Source organism: Botryllus schlosseri, chromosome 1 (genome assembly GCF_051294905.1).
Source record: "Botryllus schlosseri isolate E-star chromosome 1, Bs_hap1, whole genome shotgun sequence".
In the NCBI taxonomy this organism is placed as follows: Eukaryota; Metazoa; Chordata; class Ascidiacea; order Stolidobranchia; family Styelidae; genus Botryllus; species Botryllus schlosseri.
Window position 1 is genome coordinate 34001153 of NC_137236.1, and position 18280 is coordinate 34019432.

The 18280-nt window shown below is 40.9% G+C and overlaps 2 protein-coding genes across 3 annotated transcripts in view; both read left to right on the forward strand.

Moving 5' to 3' along the window:
- LOC145435693 (uncharacterized) overlaps window positions 1–18280 on the forward strand; it is a 224194-nt gene that overhangs the window by 203940 nt on the left and 1974 nt on the right. The window contains exons 6-7 of one of the 2 annotated variants that reach the window (XM_080313000.1): window positions 14254–14421; window positions 16405–16563. In XM_080313000.1, coding sequence (XP_080169126.1) covers window positions 14254–14421; window positions 16405–16540 — 304 coding nt within the window. In that variant the 3' untranslated portion in view covers window positions 16541–16563. The remainder of the gene's footprint in view (window positions 1–14253; window positions 14422–16404; window positions 16564–18280) is intronic. The other variant, XM_080313004.1, reaches the window with a different exon arrangement.
- On the forward strand, window positions 1026–9154 carry LOC145435881 (uncharacterized). The gene is made up of 4 exons (XM_080313147.1): window positions 1026–2507; window positions 2948–3230; window positions 7709–7846; window positions 7928–9154. The coding sequence occupies exons 1-4, from the start codon at window positions 2344–2346 to the stop codon at window positions 8117–8119; spliced, it is 777 nt and encodes a 258-aa protein (XP_080169273.1). The 5' UTR covers window positions 1026–2343; the 3' UTR covers window positions 8120–9154.

Below are 18280 nucleotides of genomic sequence, written 5' to 3' on the forward strand. Positions count from 1 at the left end.
GAAGCTCAAAGCCAATGCCAAGTTGGACATTAAATTGATTTCATGCTTTATAATTTTTGTTATACCTCCAAACGTACTCTGAAATTTGAAATGCGGCTCCGACTCCGAAAAAAGGTTGGGAACCACTGATATTGTGGATTGGTGCCTGCAGTGAAAATCTATTAGCTACACTTTAAACACCGTGGCTTTCCTGGGAAAATGGTTGCTCTCGAAACGATTTCCGCTTCAATTAGAGGTCACATCATGTTCGGAGCGCTGCGCCCCTCTTTAGATACGAGAACGGTGTTTTACTAATGTAACGAAATGGCCGGATGTATCGGGCAAATTTGGACAGCGGGGAAATTTTCAGCTGTTCCAAATTAGATTAGCATCATAGTTCCAGTTGTTTCCGAGTAATCGATTAGAATTCGATTGACTGTATTCACAAAAACTCGGAACTTCAAATAAATCACGAATTAGAACGACCAGAAAAACCAAAAATAATATTAGAATTACAATTAGAGCAGTGGTTCCCAACCTGGGTGCACGCCCCCCTTGGGCGCGGGAGGGGGCGTGAGAGCATTTAAGGGGGCGCAAAGAAGCGTCAACTGAAGAAATTTTTCGCGCTCCGCGCGATTTACCTCCAATCCACGCGTGTTTCTGTATATATAGACCGAATTTCATATTTCTAACTCTCTCATCAACAGTCATAACCTTCCATTCCATCAAACAATCTGTTGAGGTTGCTAGCATCCCGGTAGGATTTTGTGATATGAAGATAAGGGGGGGGGGGGGGGGCGAAATTTTTCACCATCATAAAGGGGGGCGTGTCTGAAAAAAAGGTTGGGAACCACTGAATTAGAGGATAGAAATATTCTACATATTAGAGTAGGATAATTAGATTACCGGCATTCCGCTCCAATTAGTTTAATTTGACAACTGAAATTATCTATAGTTGTCCACGTCTGCTACTAGGTCTCCTCATACCGACCGATGTCTGGGGTATATCTGTAACCAAAGGGGCACTACTAATTGGTAACTATCCGATTCGATCATGTTGCTCGTGTCGGTGACTGAATTGCATCGAGACAGCGCCCGGGGCGATTTAACTATAGCGCTGAAAAATTATCATTTTGCTAGCAACGCGAACAGTTTTGTAGCTGGAAATAACCGGGTAACGACAAGACGCTTTCAATATACAGTACTCAGGACGTACTTCGCGGATTGGCTTTGTCGTGTATGTGGGATTTCAAGTCATACAATTCGAGTTTACAGCATATCGGTGCTTGTTGCAGTTTCGTAGAGTAAATAACATAGTTATACCTGCAAGAATACAATGGCATGGTGTATAACTCAAGTCATTGAGTTAGTACAGTCAGGTCCATATCCACCTCGGGTAATATCGTCCAAACCCCAGAGTAACATACTGAGCAGGCTATGAGCTATTGTGTAGTGTAGATTGTTGACTTCCGCAAATAATTTCCAATTTTCATGGTTCCATCATCCATTCTAAACTGTATATAGCAATATGATTCCAGGAGTATGCGATAACTCGCAATAGCATGTGTTGTCGCAGCTATGGTAATTCGACGAAGGATGGAACTCGGAACGAATCCAAAAAACGTTCCTTAGTGCTCAAACTCATTCTGCGGTAATATTGCTTAACGATCGGCATTCAAAGGGAATGTGACTATGATGAATCCCATCATCACGAGTCTGGAATGACAGTACACTTCAGTCTTTGAGACCAATACGCACTCCATTGACGCCCGTGTCACCAACTTTCCAATATTTGTATCAAGAGAATATCGTTTCTCGAATGTGAATTGATCTACGAAGTCACTACCCGATGCACACATCGCACGGACATTTTGCTACCTATCCATTGCCAATGTTACAGCAGGAATAGTGCTTCACTCTCTGTCGAGTTCTGTTCTCCAAATAAGCCCAGAGACAGTCTCAAAGCTGTATTTAATCCCTTAGTAGTTATCTGTACAAATGTGGCCCAACAGCTTTTACATTTGCGATTCATAAACTGATCCCATTTACAAATTCGCTTTGTGCATGCATGCACATTGCACAATTAACTCTATAAATAGCGACGTGATCAATACGTCAATCATCTTGTAAAAATGCAATGACTTGAATTATGACTATTACTTCGAAAATTCGCTTTGACTGCGGTTGACTCGAGTCAGCACCTTCAAATATCGATTGACTTGATTAGACCCGAGTCAAAATGGACAATGACTCGATCTGACTTGCCACTGGAAGGCTCCCAACACATTCCCAAGTTTCGTTATAAATGATACTGAATAACTATTTTGTTCTATATTCCCAGGATTAAGTTATATAGGAATTGTCATGTTTGAATTGCGAGCGAACACACTTTATAGGCAATTTTCATTCGCCTGCATTCTGACAGTGTTGATGTTATATTTACTGAGCTCACAATCCACAGAGCTTCCCAAGGACGTTTTGAACAGAAAATTGGGTACACGCCATTCGAAAGTCCAGAATATATCAAGGTAGGCACACGTTTCTCTATAGGTTAGGTACACGCCCTTTGTTACAGTTTCCTAAAAGCGACACTTCTTCCAACAAAAACTGTAAGAATTTGTGGCCACTCAAGCGATAATCTGACGCTTAGATCAAGAAAGGATATCGTCATCTAAGTGCTACGCAAGCACGATATATATTTAACCCCCAGTCAAAACCGTGTTAATCTATCCCGGATATCTGTTTACATTGAGACTGCGATCTAAATATGAATCAAAACGTGTAAGAAACCCAACCGACGCGTTCAACCATGAAATTTAGGAGTTGAAAATGGTTGCTGCCAAACTATTTTCGCAGGTTCATGTCAATTTAAGATCGCATCATATTTCGAGCGCAGTACCCCTTTAATCCCAATCGTGAGATTAAAATCATTTGTTCGTTCAATGCGTAACTACACGTCATGGTTAAGGGAAAACGAAGATATCTCGAAGCAGCACGCTTCCAAAGTGCCGGTGGCTGAAGAGAGTTTAGTGTACATGAGCGCGAAATTATTTGATGACTTACGAGAAGCACGACGAGCTGGTGCGTCGACGCGGCTTGACCTCTACTCGGGTAGGATCCGGGTTAATGTTAGCGATACAAACCTGCTGACCCCGGCGGAGTATTTGAAGCGTAAAGCGGAGAGATTTAACAAGAAACACGCGAACCCTTGGCCAAAGAGTCACATAAAGCCGACTCTGACTCCGTTTACGGTAATCCCTTCTATTGTTTGTTTGAAGTATTCATGGTGTTCTTCGGCTGCTGGGGCCTCTAGGGATGTTAAAAAAACATTCTTTTTCCGAATCTTGCGGATTCGGTGATTAAATCGTTAGGTTGCCTTGGAAAACGACGCACTACAAATGTGAATTCATTCCAGCCAGTAATCGCGAATATCTTACAGGTTGAAAATTTTGAAATTACTAACAAACGCAAATCTTTTTTTCATGGTGGATTCAGTCAACCTCAGAAAATTGTTGAACTGTCTTCAAAAACGATGCAAAAAAATTGACACAATTCCAACCTGTAGAAGCGGAGTTATTTGATATTTTCGATGATAATTCTTGGATTATCGACCGATCAAAGATAATCCAACATGCCGACTTGTATCTCGGTTCGGCTTGCATTTAAAACAAACGGTGTTTTAAAACACTTTGTTCAAAACATGTTTTAAATGGTGCTTTCAGCAAAAGCCTTTAAAAATATTGTTTTTTCAAGTTGTAAAATTGTGCCATAATTGTGTAAATACTTCCAAAAAACATGTTGCATAAGCCTACGGACAATTACCACCCGATATAGCCGACGTATATCGACATGGGATTGTTGGAACCCTCAAAATAGTCGGTTCAACGTCAATGGTACAGAGCTATATTTAGCATATATTTTTGTTTGTCAATGTCAATTAACTATTACATCGCAATTCAATATTCGTGACATCATGTCTTAAAAATGTTTAAATCAGGGCCTTGTTTTAAACATGTTTGTTTTAAATTGATTTTTTTCTTCTAAATGCAACCCTAAGCACGGCCCACTTCTAGGCATTTGTGAAACATCGCTTCCACGGATGATATGGCGTGGAAGAGCCTAGATAAACCTCTAACACTTACGGAGGATTTCTGGAGTCGATATCGGTCGGAGTCGAACCCGCGACCCATTGGTGTTGCAGCTGTGTATCATACCGCTACGCTATGTCGCCACCTCTTTTATAATATTAGTGTGATACGGGCATAGAGTTGGTCAAAGTAATGAGCTTCGCCATACTTCTGGTGATTATTGTTTCTTCCCAATTCCATGATTATTTCCGTTCATTATACGCACTCGTGTATTATCTCTCGGCCGGGTGCTTTTGTGCATCGCGTTTAGTGTGTTTAGGTAGAAGTAAAGCGCTAACGTCCCGTTCAATTTGATGCAGAAGTAGTAATTTAGTAATTTCCTGCGTTGTAGTAAAGTCTCAAGGTTCCGAGTCACAATTCAAATTTACTTTCATATTTTTAACGCCAGTCAAGTCCAGCGGTTCTTTTCATTTTGGCACCGAGTCAAATACGAATGAAAGTCCAGGGAGCAATGGATCACGTACGCAGAGGTGGTCAGTAACGAAGTACTTCTACTTTTTGGAAGTACTCAAGTAGTTTTCCTCTACTTGTGGTACTTACTCAAGTAGATCTGATTTTCTCTACTTCTACTTCTACTTCATAAAATTTTGTGATCTACTTACTTACTTTTCGCAATTTTCAGTTTGTCAAGTAGAAGTAGTATAATCCCCCAATACGAAAGATAGCCTGAGGAATTTCGGGGCTGTTTTCATGGAGTACCAACATTTAATATTCGTGAAAGTCGAGTAAAGCCCAGAAATTTTGTTGCGCTTCGCGCATAGTAGTAATGGACTGACAAATATGTCTTCAAGAAAGTATCAGTGAATAATATTTAGGTACCGGATTGCTTGATTCCTCTCACACCGCATTGTCGCCCATATCAAATATTTCATCACAGTAAATATGACCCACCATAGCGTTTGAAACTACCGTTTCGCAATCTAGCAATTACCTATCATATCGTAATCTAGCAGGCCATTACGTGTCTTGCTAATATGGAAAATCCAGCTTTTTTTTAACGTTACACCTATTTTAGCAGATCACCTTTGAAGCTTTATGGACAAAAGACTTGGAGTATGATTTCCACTTTTAGAAGTGGTATTTGTATTTCACTTTCAATTGCGAGTATCATACTTTGAGTAGTAATTACTTTCAGTTATTTTGTCTACAGGACATACATGTTGAAGCACAAAAGATAGTGTAATAATGCCTCTATTTTCCGAAAATAAAGCTACACTAATAAATATAACTTATAAGATCCACAATATTTGTTATTAACGTATACTAATCGCGCAAAGTGATGAAACCATATCCGATACAACTTCTACGTATTGCTCTTCGCCTAAACTTGGCGCCTTATAATATGGGGTAGGGCGGCATGCCATGATATTCTCTAAAAACGGGGTATTCTAGTAAACAAATGGTTAGTATCGCACTTTCATATTAATACTATAATTTGCATCCCATGATGCGAATCAATGTTTATTCAGTCGAATATTGATACCTCCTGGTATGCATCAATGCGAATCAAGCTCTCTGCACCTGCCGCATAGCTCAATTCGCAGCTTTTGACTGTCCATGCGAACGAATTAAGACTGTTTTCAAAACTACTTACTTACTTGAGTAGATTTAAAGTCGGCCAATTCTACTTCTACTTCAAGTAGTTTTAGGTGGCTCATTGAAGAAGTACTTCTACTCGTACTTGAGTAGATTTATTCGTCGCTACTTCTACTTCTACTTGAGTAGCTTTCTTGGCTACTTTGACCACCTCTGCGTACTAGTCATATTAGTGTTGAGACTCGAGTCCTAGTCCAAGTCCAAGTCATAGAGTTTACTTTTTATTATTGAAATCGAGACAGGTTCAACTCACTTCTTTGAAACTCTTTGGTGATATCGAAGGCCTCGTATGCATAATCTACTAATATTTCTCAGTCACACGGATAAAATAAGGTTCTTGACTCGAGTACAAGTTGAGTTCCCACTAAAATTGACTCAAGTCGAGTCGCGTCAATCTCCATTCTTAAAAAAGTCAACGATAAATTGGTACTTGAGGCTGATAGCCGTAGATAATAGGATATGTAAGGTATTCAAGTACCAAAGTATGCTCCAATAAGCACATCGGTTCAGTTACGAAATCGCATGGTATATCTTCGCGACCAAGGCAAATTGACCAATCACGCCACAGATACGTGATATTTTCGAAATAACGTTCGGTTATCGCGATACAGGGGCTGCCTCGTCATGACTAGAACCCAACCAATGCCAGCCAGATTGGTGAGCCGACACCAATGTAACGGATAACCCAGGCAAATTCAGCCGATATTATGAAAATATGACAAATAGCTCAAGTCACATTACCGAATCTCCAGAGCATTTATATCAGTGGTTCTCAACGTGGGCGATATCTCTCCCCCTCCCCGGTGGGCGATTTTGAGGAACAGAGGGGGATGGATAACAAAGGGGCTGTTTAGGTGCGAAAACGTGCTAGAAAGCTAGAACGCTCCACCAGATATATTTAACAACACCACCAACAACATGTTGTGGAATCATAATAATTGCCGATATTTTTTACATTTGATAACCGATATTTCTTTCAAACTGTGACATTGACTCGATATTATCAGTAGGGCTGGGCAAAATGATTCGAGTACTCGAATCTGAATCGAGTAGTAATTTTAATGATTCGAGTCGAGTAGTAAAAGACGATTTTTTCGAGTACTGAAATTATACGGTCCTCGCAACTGAAAGTTAATTTACTGACGAGAATTATAGTTTTGATACTGTTTTCCACTGAGGAAGTCGTGAAACCTTGATTGGCCGTGTTTCAGCATACCAGGCACAGTACAAAGCTACGAACGTTACTGGAAATAGCACATTTCCGAAGTCATTATCATCCAAAAAAATTGTTAAGAAGTGCAATGAAATCGGTATGGTCGAAAAAATACCAAAGCATCTTTAATGTGATGGATAACAGGCATTACGTTCTTTGTGGTGGCAAAAAAGGTTCATATTTGGACTTCGACATAGTACATCCTGTTGTGACGTCATAATGAGTGATGCTCGATTACTCGACTCGACTCGAAGCATATTACGTGATTCAGAATCGAATCACTCAGGTACTCGATTTTGCCCAGCCCTAATTATCAGCAAACCGATTATTGTTCGGGTTCTAGCCATGGCATATTCACCTAAGTGTAGATAGTGTACCCTACTGAGAAGGTGAGGTGGATGTAGTTTAAAACATCATCACCTCAGAAAGAAGTACAAGTAAGCAGCAAAAACATTCCACCACATGATCGGACCTGGTTAATAAAAATTTATCCACTTTCGTAACAATTAAGAATGTCTCATATTTTCAAACTGTATTGGTACGTCACACTCAACCATATATCGATAGGTTTTAGAATAAAGACAGCACACATTTTTAGTGGTAAGTTATTATTCTGGTTTCAAATTACATTGGGATAGTTTCCTTTGAAACTATATTGATGACTGTAGTTGTTAACCACCCGGAGCCGTATACCCGAATCATTGCTCGCGCCAGTTAAATCGCAACTCTGACTTCGTCAGCTCATTCATGTGTAACGTTTGGCATATCGCAGCGCCCGCCGGCCAAGCTTGGTCAGATCCTATCCCTCATCAACGAAATTGATATGGAGCTGCAGCCAGAAGAGATTAGAAAAAATCTCTTGCTTGAAGATATGAGGAGATATGAACTGGAAGATGATGACATCATGGAGGTTTGTCGCTGAGTCGAGTCAATTTTATGATATATACATAAAGTTATTATTACCAGAGTAATAGAACCGGTTGTTATTTAGATACCAGAAGTACAAGCGGAATTGACCAAGCTTACAACTTCGATACCAAACATTGTTCACTACATATGGTTCAACTGCCGCAAATTCAAATTCCACCATTTCCTCAGGCAAGCTCTATTAATTATTATGATTCCTCTCGAATCCAAATTGAGTCATTGTGCGATCAGGCTTGATACCTTTTCGTGGTGCTAGCTACAATTCACAATGTTGAATTGATGCGACAGTATCACTATCCTGACTGTTGCCAAATTTGGTTTACCATAAAACGTTGGTGTTTTCGGTTCGGGCACAGGTAGCCTATATCAGCTGTAGCGTAACAATCCCGCTCTCAAGGCTCAGCGTTTTCCGGTCATTGGATACAAATCTTCTGATAATATGCTTTTTGTGTGCGCACAAATTCCCGGGTCGATATCAACATCGAATTCGTCATGGGAGCAGACGACCGGAGCTTGGTCGCACTTACACGTGAGTGATGTTCAGAACCGGCCACTCATGTAGCCTACTCTATGCATTTATGGGCACGGGAAGGCTGTTATAAGTGCGTATGTAGATATAGGCTACTTAGGGTTGTTCAGAATTGACCGACTTTCAAAAAGTCCAGGTTTTCAGTCCGATTCCCATGCCTTATACCTTAAAAACATATTCTTGCTACTTTTTTTTGAAACTCGTCCCCTGCATCCGTGTGCACATTGAGCTGGAAGAATAGCAGCTGAAAATAGTGGATTCCTCTAAAATCTGAGTGTAACGATTTTACCTAGCTTAGTTAAAATGACATATAACATGGATTTATGCAGCTGTTGCGGTTTGGAGTGCTACAAAACCCCACTGTATAAGGCATTCCTAGTTCAGGATATCATTTCCATGCCCCGCACTGCCTTAGAACTGCTCAAAACTACCTAAAACTGATAGTCATTTTGTTGGATCACATATCCTACACCCCTGAAACCTACCTGGCACTGTTCATCAATTTCCTGGATCCCCATGTGCAAGAATACAATTGTAAATATAACATCCACTCACAGCCACATAATAAACATCACACGAAACGAAAAAATAAGGCAATGAAAGAGATCAACTTGGCAAAATATTACATAAATCAGGCGGATGAAATGGTTGCTTTCCAGAAATCTGCATATCTGTTACGGAGATCTTCCACAGCTTGTAGGAGGCTCGCTCGCTGTTTTTTGTCATCCGTTATGAACGCAGCATAGTCGGTACTTAATTTTACCATACGCTCTGCTGCATCATTAACTACTTCAACAGTATTCACAAATTCTTGAGCAGTCACGAAATACGGATCAGTATGCCATTCCGAAACTGGAAGACTCAACCAATCATGTTCCACAATCCACATGTATAGCATCAAATAGAAACCACGATTCTGGCCCAATCAAATCGACCATACTCATTGACTCAGAGACAGAGTCAGAGATCAGACTGAGATGCATACCTCTGCGAAATTGTTCAGGGATTGGCATTTTCAGCAATTTAGCAGCCATCGCTTCCTTCAGTTTGTCAGGAATCTTTGGATTAGCCGAGAACATGGTAAATACCACCATTTCCTTAGTTAGATACCAATGATGTTTTCGCAATTTCTTGTATGCCACATCAGCAACAGTGAGATCGCATAGTGAAAAGTTTTCCATGTCATGAAGGAATTTGAAATCATTCCAAGGTGCGTCACATGCAATACCAGTTTTCAACCAAGCTGGAACATAAAACAAAGCAATGAATGTATTGATTCGTTCCAACTTTTCAATGAACTCTTCAGAATAGTCCATTTGCTCACTCCACATGAACATTTTTTTTTACAGTACAGGACTTGACTCATCCACCTAGCGCTATGAGTAGCACCAGGCTTGCGAAAACGATGATCAACATATTTGTCATCCAAAATCGCCAAGGTGCCTGTTGCACATTCTCTGTAGTCAACTCTTATCAAGACTTCTTTCTGCTTTCCATCATTGGGTTTCATCAGTGGACTTATTTCTTGCTTTGCTTCATCAGCTTTCATCGCCAACCAGCTGCCTTCAATAAACTTCAGCGTTTTATAGCTTCTTGATTTATCAATATGTTTCCACTTCGTCTTGAAGGTATTAAAATCCGTGTTTTCAGGGCCTGTGGTTGTCGATCCAAACAAACACTTCCAAACCTCTCGAATGACCAGTTCTTAAATATGATGGCGACAGGCATTGATTCGGGCAGGCATTGATATTCGAATGTATTGACATGAACATTGTTCATGTGGAGTGAGCAAATGGACTATTCTGAAGACTTCATTGAAAAATTGGAACGAATCAATACATTCATTGCTTTGTTTTATGTTCCAGCTTGGTTGAAAACTGGTATTGCATGTGACGCACCTTGGAGTGATCTCAAATTCCTTCATGACATGAAAAACTTTCCATTATGCGATCTCCCTGTTGCTGATGTGGCATACAAGAAATTGCGAAAACATCAATGGTAACCAACTGAGGAAATGGTGGTATTTACCATGTTCTCGGCTAATCCAAAGATTCCTGACAAACTGAAGGAAGCGATGGCTGCTAAATTGCTGAAAATGCCAATCCCCGAACAATTTCGCAGAGGTATGCCTCTCAGTCTGATCCCTGACTCTGAGTCAATGAGTATGGTCGATTTGATTGGGCCATGCAGAATCGTGGTTTCTATTTGATGCTATACATGTGGAACATGATTGGTTGAGTCTTCCAGTTTCGGAATGGCATACTGATCCGGATTTCGTGACTGCTCAAGAATTTGTGAATACTGTTGAAGTAGTTAATGATGCAGCAGAGCGTATGGTAAAATTAAATACCGACTATGCTGCGTTCATAATGGATGACAAAAAACAGCGAGCGAGCCTCCTACAAGCTGTGGAAGATCACCGGAACAGATATGCAGATTTCTCGAAAGCAACCATTTCATCCACCTGATTTATGTAATATTTTGCCAAGTTGATCTCTTTCATTGCCTAATTTTTTTCGTTTTATGTGATGTTTATTATGTGGCTGTGAGTGGATGTTACATTTACAGTTGTATTCTTTCACATGGGGATCCAGGAAATTGATGAACAGTGCCGGGTAGGTTTCAGGGGTGTAGGACATGTGGTCCAACAAAATGTCTATCAGTTTTAGGGAGTTTTGAGCAGTTCTAAGGCAGTGTGGGACATGGAAATGATATCCTGAACCAGGAATGCCTTATATAGTGTGGTTTTGTAGCACTCCAAACCGCAACAGCTGCATAAATCCATGTTATATGTCACTTTAACTAAGCTAGGTAAAATCGTGACACTCAGATTTTAGGGGAATCCCCTATTTTCAGCTGCTATTCTTCCAGCTCAATGTGCACACGGATGCAGGGGACGAGTTACATAAAAAAAAGTAGCCAGAATATGTTTTTAAGGTATATAAGGCATGGGAATCGGACGGAAAACCTGGACTTTTTGAAAGTCAGTCAATTCTGAAGAACCCTAATATACATGTATAAAATAGATGTTTAACGAAATCTGCACATCAGCAGCTTCTGGTAGGAAATTTCAACGGGTACAACGAGTCAAATGCGCAATCTCTATGTAGGTATATGACCCTAAGAGGCGTAGCGGATTCTTTTCACGTGTACCGTACCACCTTTCTTTGTCTTCCTGTATTCCTGATATACATATTCGTAAGAAGTGGTGAATGCGACTCGTTCTACCCGTTGACCCGAGTGTGAAAGCAAATCTTGTACCATAAAGTTTACTTTGCCTCATTCGCACCATACGTTATGGCGGAAAACATCGAAATGCACGATTTCCGATTACACTGAAATGATTCGCGAACGTGAGATGGTGATTATGGTCATCGAACAACGTGGTTTTCAACTACGAGATTCCACTCGTGTCTTTTGCATTGCCATGTTATGGAAATGATCGGACTCTGCCTTGGGAGCAGGGGCGTAGTAGCCGCTTGGCCGTTCTGGCTCTGCGCCAGGGACGGCAGACTGCAAGGTGCGGCAAAATGTCAGCTGGTGACCTTTTTTCTAGTCAACACTACAGAATTACTGAAAATCTGGGTAATACGGGACTTAAGGCGTGGTGATGACTATATTTAGTCAACACAAGATTTCCAGTGAATATAAATTTGAGCGACATTTTCAACGAAAGCCAGTGGCGGCAGCATATGCTCCTACGCCACTGCTTGGGGGTAGGCTACTTCAAGTGAACCGGTGGGACGCGGACAAAGATTCGTCTCGTAAGAACTGACCGAAGCGATTCATTCCTAATTCTGCACTCACCATTAAAATTAAATGGATGCTATATTCCACTCGTTCCCAATGTGGGTGGTGATAGCCCCGGGTGGGCGATTTCAAGGGCGGAAATACTAAAGGTGCCGACTGGGGGAGGGGTGTTAGAACGTCAACTAGTGAGATAATTTATTTAACACGGCCAAACAATGCCCGTGAAGACGGCATATGATGCAAAAAAAGGTCAACACGACGGGAACTGTTTTTCCAAGCATCTGCTCGTAATAGTTGCCCTTTTAGTCAATAAACCACGATTAGAGTTTTACGGGGGAATAATTTCTCCGTACCTATATCCTCTTTTTTGAATCTGTAAATGTGGGTGGTAGGGGGCGAAATTTTGTGTCGATCTGGATTAACGGTTCGATGTGTTGAAAAAGGCTGGAAACTACTGGTATATTCTAAACTTTGATTTATCCCATTGCTATCTCCAGTTTCGAAAGTGTACTCGACATACAGAAACCTGTATTGATACTGGTACATGCCGACTGTCCACCTAACGGCTCATATTTCGAAAAGATTTCTCAGCTAGCCGGACCCAAGCTGAGAATAGTAAGACGATCACAACCAACGGACGTTTGGGGAATCAAAGTTCAGGTAAGGTAACCTTCACTTGAACCTGCCTCTACCGTATAGTCACCACAGTTCCAATCAAGCCATAATTTTGAGATGCATAACGTAGATCTCGATATACCCACATGGTCGATCATATACCGGGGCCAATTGATATAAGAAAATCGTTTTTGCGTATATTTGGCACCTGTCAAACTCTGGAAACATAGGCCACCATATCGGAAGAACTGCCTGCTTCACAAAAATTCTCAATCAATTTGGTTTATCCTTCAATCAAGTTTCTTCAAGTTCAGATCCGCGTTGCGATAAAGCGTGCAGGCGCGTATCTATTAACAGCTGCATCTTCCAGCTTCTGGTATATGGTATATTAGTGCATGCAAAAGGAAATCGCCATACAAAGGCCTAAATCTTGAAAAAACTTGTTTTCCAGGGTATTGAACACAGAGCGGACGTAGCTCGCTTGCAAATCTTGCTCGAAGTCGGTGGCATATATCTTGACAGTGACATAATAGTCTTGAAGTCACTGGATCCGTTGATGAACTACCAACTGGTACTCGGGTCGGAGAGACCTGATGCGCTGGGTAGGTATCTACATTAGCCGTGCATCACTAGGTCGATTTCTTTCGATTCCTATTATTCTACGCTTGCCCGTCGCAAAGCAAAGGCATAGGCGTAGTCTCAGTACGATTTCACGCTGACTCGAAGTTACATCACAATAAACACAAAAATCCCTAGCTTGCGGTGCATGCAAACGCGAGATTGCGTCTCTACTACTTCCGCTCTGCGACATTGTGAGTGCAATTGGTCGGACTCTGTTTGGCAACGATCGCCAATCATTAATGCAAGCTGCTCCCAGTTCGGCAGCCCTTCAGCGGTATCGCAATTATTGTTGGTGTCACGGACTCCGTACCACACCACACAGCAGCATAGTCAATAATTGAAAGCCCGTGACAGGGTAATGAAATCGAAGAAGGGGGAATCCCTGTTACCGGCCGAATTCTTTATTGACAAAAACGAGTTATGGTCACTTGATTTATGGCTGCTTGTGTGGTATTTGGTTTTTGCATGATACCGCCAAGTTAATATCGAAATTTTTGCACAGTAGATAACAATAAGGAAGCAGAACAACAAGTTGAACTTGTTTAGAATCCTTTGAAAGGTGATTAATAATAATTTTTATTAAAAGCGCATTCTTACTACTTTTCCTGTTTTATCGAAGTGACGGAATAGCGTGCGGTTTGGAATCAAATGACATTAATAAATAAATAAATACCACGTACGGTGGGCCCTACTCAAATAATTTGCGACCAATCATAATAGTGAGTCGAGGATACCAGCGAAAGCAGATTCACGTTCAAATTCTAGAATTCTCGCCCTTAACTTTAATAAATTGACGGTCCACCAAAAATTGTTATAGGTCACGATTCCAATTACTACACCTTTTTAACGGACGCTCTCATTGCAAAAAACAACAGATGGAGCCTTCATTCTTGCTACGTTCCTTGGGGATTGTCGAAGCTGTTTCCCGACCTCATCCACATTGAGTGGGACACCTTCATTCGTCCTAACGCACAAGAGCTCGACCTACTTTATCACAAAGTCTGGGACTGGACCAATAACTATGTCATACACCTTTATTCGAGGTATGTGTGATATGCGATCTCTTTTAGTTTCCCAAGAGGATTTATGTCATTGATAGACGTTAAAATCTCGGTAGGCCTATAGTGATCATTAGAGCCCGACCGATTATCGGCTTGCCGATAATATCGAGTCGATATCAAGCTTGGAAAGAAATATCGGTATCGGCCATTGAAGGTAAAAAAATATCGGCCATTTTCGTGACGTCACAACACGGTGGCAGGGAGTCCGAGAAGTCGCTGGAAGACGTGACGACGGTAAATTATAAAAATAAATGGCCAAGCTGCATATAGTACATACTGCATACAGGGCAGTAGGCGTGCCTTGCCTACCTGAGAAATATTATAGATAACTAACCACTGTTATGCCCCACTGACTTCGTGGGATTCAAATATTCAGATCACTCGCGGGCGGCACCAGTCAAATGATTCCAAAATATTACTAACTCTTCACTCAATATATGCACTTTTTCGCATTCTCAGAATTGGGTGTCAATGTCAGCGATTTTCTCCTGACGATGACTACAATCACAACTCCGCTGTCGGGTGGTTATAATGTGGCCTATGAATATACTCAAAATTTGCCATCTTGAAGGAATATTTATTAGTAGTATTTCTTACTAGAAATTCGAGAAATGTGTTGGATAAAATCACGCAATTTTCAACATATAGCCTACTCAGAATTTCTTCGCGGGCCGAATGAAATCATTTGGCGGGTCGTATGTCTGACACCCCTGATGTAGCTATACTGTTACTGACATATTTTATTAGCAGTTCTACGTGTGTGTGAGTGATACAACGCATTTTTGCATGTATATTTACCTTTAAATTCGTTATTTGATTCAAGATTAATGACCAATTAATCTCTTTAACACAGCTAATAAAAGATAATGAATTTGAATGATCACTCATACTTCGAAAATTCAATTTGACTTGAATTGTGACTTGACTCGTGACTTGACTTGACTTGACTCGAGTCACCTCCAAAAAACGAGTGACTTGACTTGACTCGAGTCACCTTTGAAAATCGATTGACTTGACTTGACTCGAGTCAAAATGTGCAATGACTCGAGATGACTCGTGACTCGAAGGTAGGGACTTGATCCCAACACTGCTATATACATCATTTATGGAGTACCACAGAAGTTCACTCCTTGGAGAAAGGGCCGAGAAATTGTGCTTCGTGAACTGTAATCTGCAATTCCTGGATTGGTGCTTTTGATATATTTTTATAGCCCCTAGCTAGATCATTTATTTCATGTTCAAGCATATCAATGGCTGTAAAGTTGTTGAAATAAATGCTCTGAGGTGTTAAATATGGGCTTTGAGCTAGATTCCATATCGGCTGAATATATCAGGGTTATCGGTGGTGGTACTGGATATCGGTCTTATCGGTATCGGCTCAGAAATCCATTATCGGTCGGGCTCTAGTGATCATCGGCAAGCTCACAACGCGGGAATTTCCATGTGTCTCGAAACCAGAGGCGGTTGCACACTGAAAATACCTGGACAAAGACAAGCGTATTCACCAATACTTGACCATAGCGTATGGATACACCTATACTTTCTGGCACCAAATTATGCTTTCACACATTCCTATGGGTGAAAATAGCAAGGCAGCCCACCCCACCACTATCTTCATGTAGCTATATCCCATGCAGGTAGTAGATACTTTTCTAACAACTTTTAGCGTAGCCACCCAACAACGATTTCCTACTAAAATTACAGAATGTATGACATTATAGAGCTTTACTTCAGTAGCAATGCTTATACTTCTTTGACCGCCTCTGTTTCTACTCCTGAATTTACAATCTAAGGACATATAGAGTGACTATGAAATCTGTAGAGGTCTAAAAGCTCAATCCCAGTCTGGGGATAGTAGAATTTAGCTTAAGTAGTGCTACTCTTAGTGAGCAAGGTGCCGGACAGATTTTGAGAGATCGGAACTATAACTTATGCTTCTAATTCTGGGTTCTATTTTATAATCAGGTATCTAAAGGCAATGGATGGGCGGGAAGAGCGCCGGCTTCGGGAGTTCGCCGTACTCAATACGACTTATGGCGAGATCGTCCGACTGGTGGTATGGGGTGACCCTAAACCTCGCGATGTCACGGAATGGCTTTGACGGGTGCCTCGCGGGTGATCGATGTAGAGTTATTTTCAGAGGTTTTCAATGCAGTCATATAGTCTGTACTCTACTCAAGTAGTACCAGAAGCAACGTCGTGCATTTCTACTTGCGTAAAAGTTGAGGTACTGTTTTTCGAGATATGTGGAAACTCCTTTAAGGGGAAGTACAAAATGAAGGCCTGAAGAGTACTGAAGTAGGAAGTTTAACGCGCAGATTTGGTCTACCACTCTAGAGCTTGCGTACTTTTAGCAGTTAATCGTAGGTGACTATTTTTTCGAAATTTTGGCGGTTTTAATCTTTGCAACTAACTCAAAATGATTAATGGCATAACATTGGTGCAAAAATACCCCTTAACCCCTTTCTACATTACGAATTACATAGTGTGGAACAGGGGTCACCAACCCAGGTAGCCCGCAAGGACCAGATTAATAGACCGCGAGCCTGTTCTAAAAATAGATAGAATTTCGTCATTTACCAATATTCGTCAGACCAATGATCCTTTGAAATATATAGATGGATTGATTTAGCTATTCTTGTTTAAATCACACTAACATGTAGCCCAGTGGTTCCCCACCTTTTTCGTCTTGTGCCCCCTTGGCCGAAATTTGAGCCAGAATTCCCCCATCCCCCTAGGAGAAACCTGCCCGATGATTAAAAAAGGTAATTTTTACCGCGCAAACACCTGTTGACTGAAGAATAAGACGAGTGGTACTGAGTGTTTGTTTCGAACAGGGCTGCAACAACACTTTGTAGACCTACAAAAACAATGGTTTTGGTCCCAATCAAACATATTCTGGAAGGCTTGACTCAAAAGACCCCGACACCTTCATTTGTGTTTTCAGCTAACCATGCACCAATCGCTAGTATACTTGTTGTGAAAAATCAGTTTGCATAAATTTACTGGTCTCGTGATTTTTTTCTCATGTTTGCGTATGCATTTGGCCAATAATATTGGTACTTTCATATACAGAAGAATTCACCAGACTCGAGTCACCATTTTCTGATCGACCTAACCCGAATCATTTTCTCGAAATATGGAAACGACTCGACTCGAGACAATCTGTGTATTGACTCGACTCGAACCGAGCCATATGACTTGAGACTATAATACGGCCCCATTTCATTGTAATTTTAAAGAACAGTAAAGTGACTACTCTATTGGAATTTCGTCGATTGGTTCTGGTACTAGAACATTCGACAAGAAACTGCTCGAAGTGAGGAAAATTAGTAGGCTATGTTATAAATTCAAATCATTCAATATCACCAAACAGAGTTATAAAAGGCGGGTTTAACAAGACTTCAACTGAAAACTGAGCAGTCAACAGAATGACTTGGACTACGACTCGAGTCATAATACAATGACTCGGACTCGACCCTGACTTGGACCCGAACTTGACTCGAGTAAAAACTATGAAAGTGAGATTGACATGTGACTCAGAGCTTCGTGACTTGGTCACAGCCCTGATATATAACATACGCGTGATCAAATTTACTGCTGCAGCTCATTGAAATTTGGGACAACCATTACGTTTCGGCAACATTGAACCAAGTTTAACATGTCTTTTTTCGATCGCATAGCTGTTCACTAAAAATAAAGCAAGGTTAGCGATCTCTTTGACTTGAATCGATGACGTTGGAATATTTTGTCACTATCTGAAAATGTTGACTTGAAAATATAAGATAAATACTTTCACCAGAGGCCTTGTTGTGATAGATTCGGCACATTTGCTCGCTTA

What these genes read in the sequence shown, in the direction of transcription:
- LOC145435881 (XM_080313147.1), top strand. Translation starts at nt 2,344, where the DNA reads ATGTTTGAATTGCGAGCGAACACACTTTATAGGCAATTTTCATTCGCC. An exon ending in CGACTCTGACTCCGTTTACG is followed by an intron (nt 3,231 to 7,708) that starts GTAATCCCTTCT and finishes GGCATATCGCAG; the next exon opens with CGCCCGCCGGCCAAGCTTGG. An exon ending in AAGATGATGACATCATGGAG is followed by an intron (nt 7,847 to 7,927) that starts GTTTGTCGCTGA and finishes GTTGTTATTTAG; the next exon opens with ATACCAGAAGTACAAGCGGA.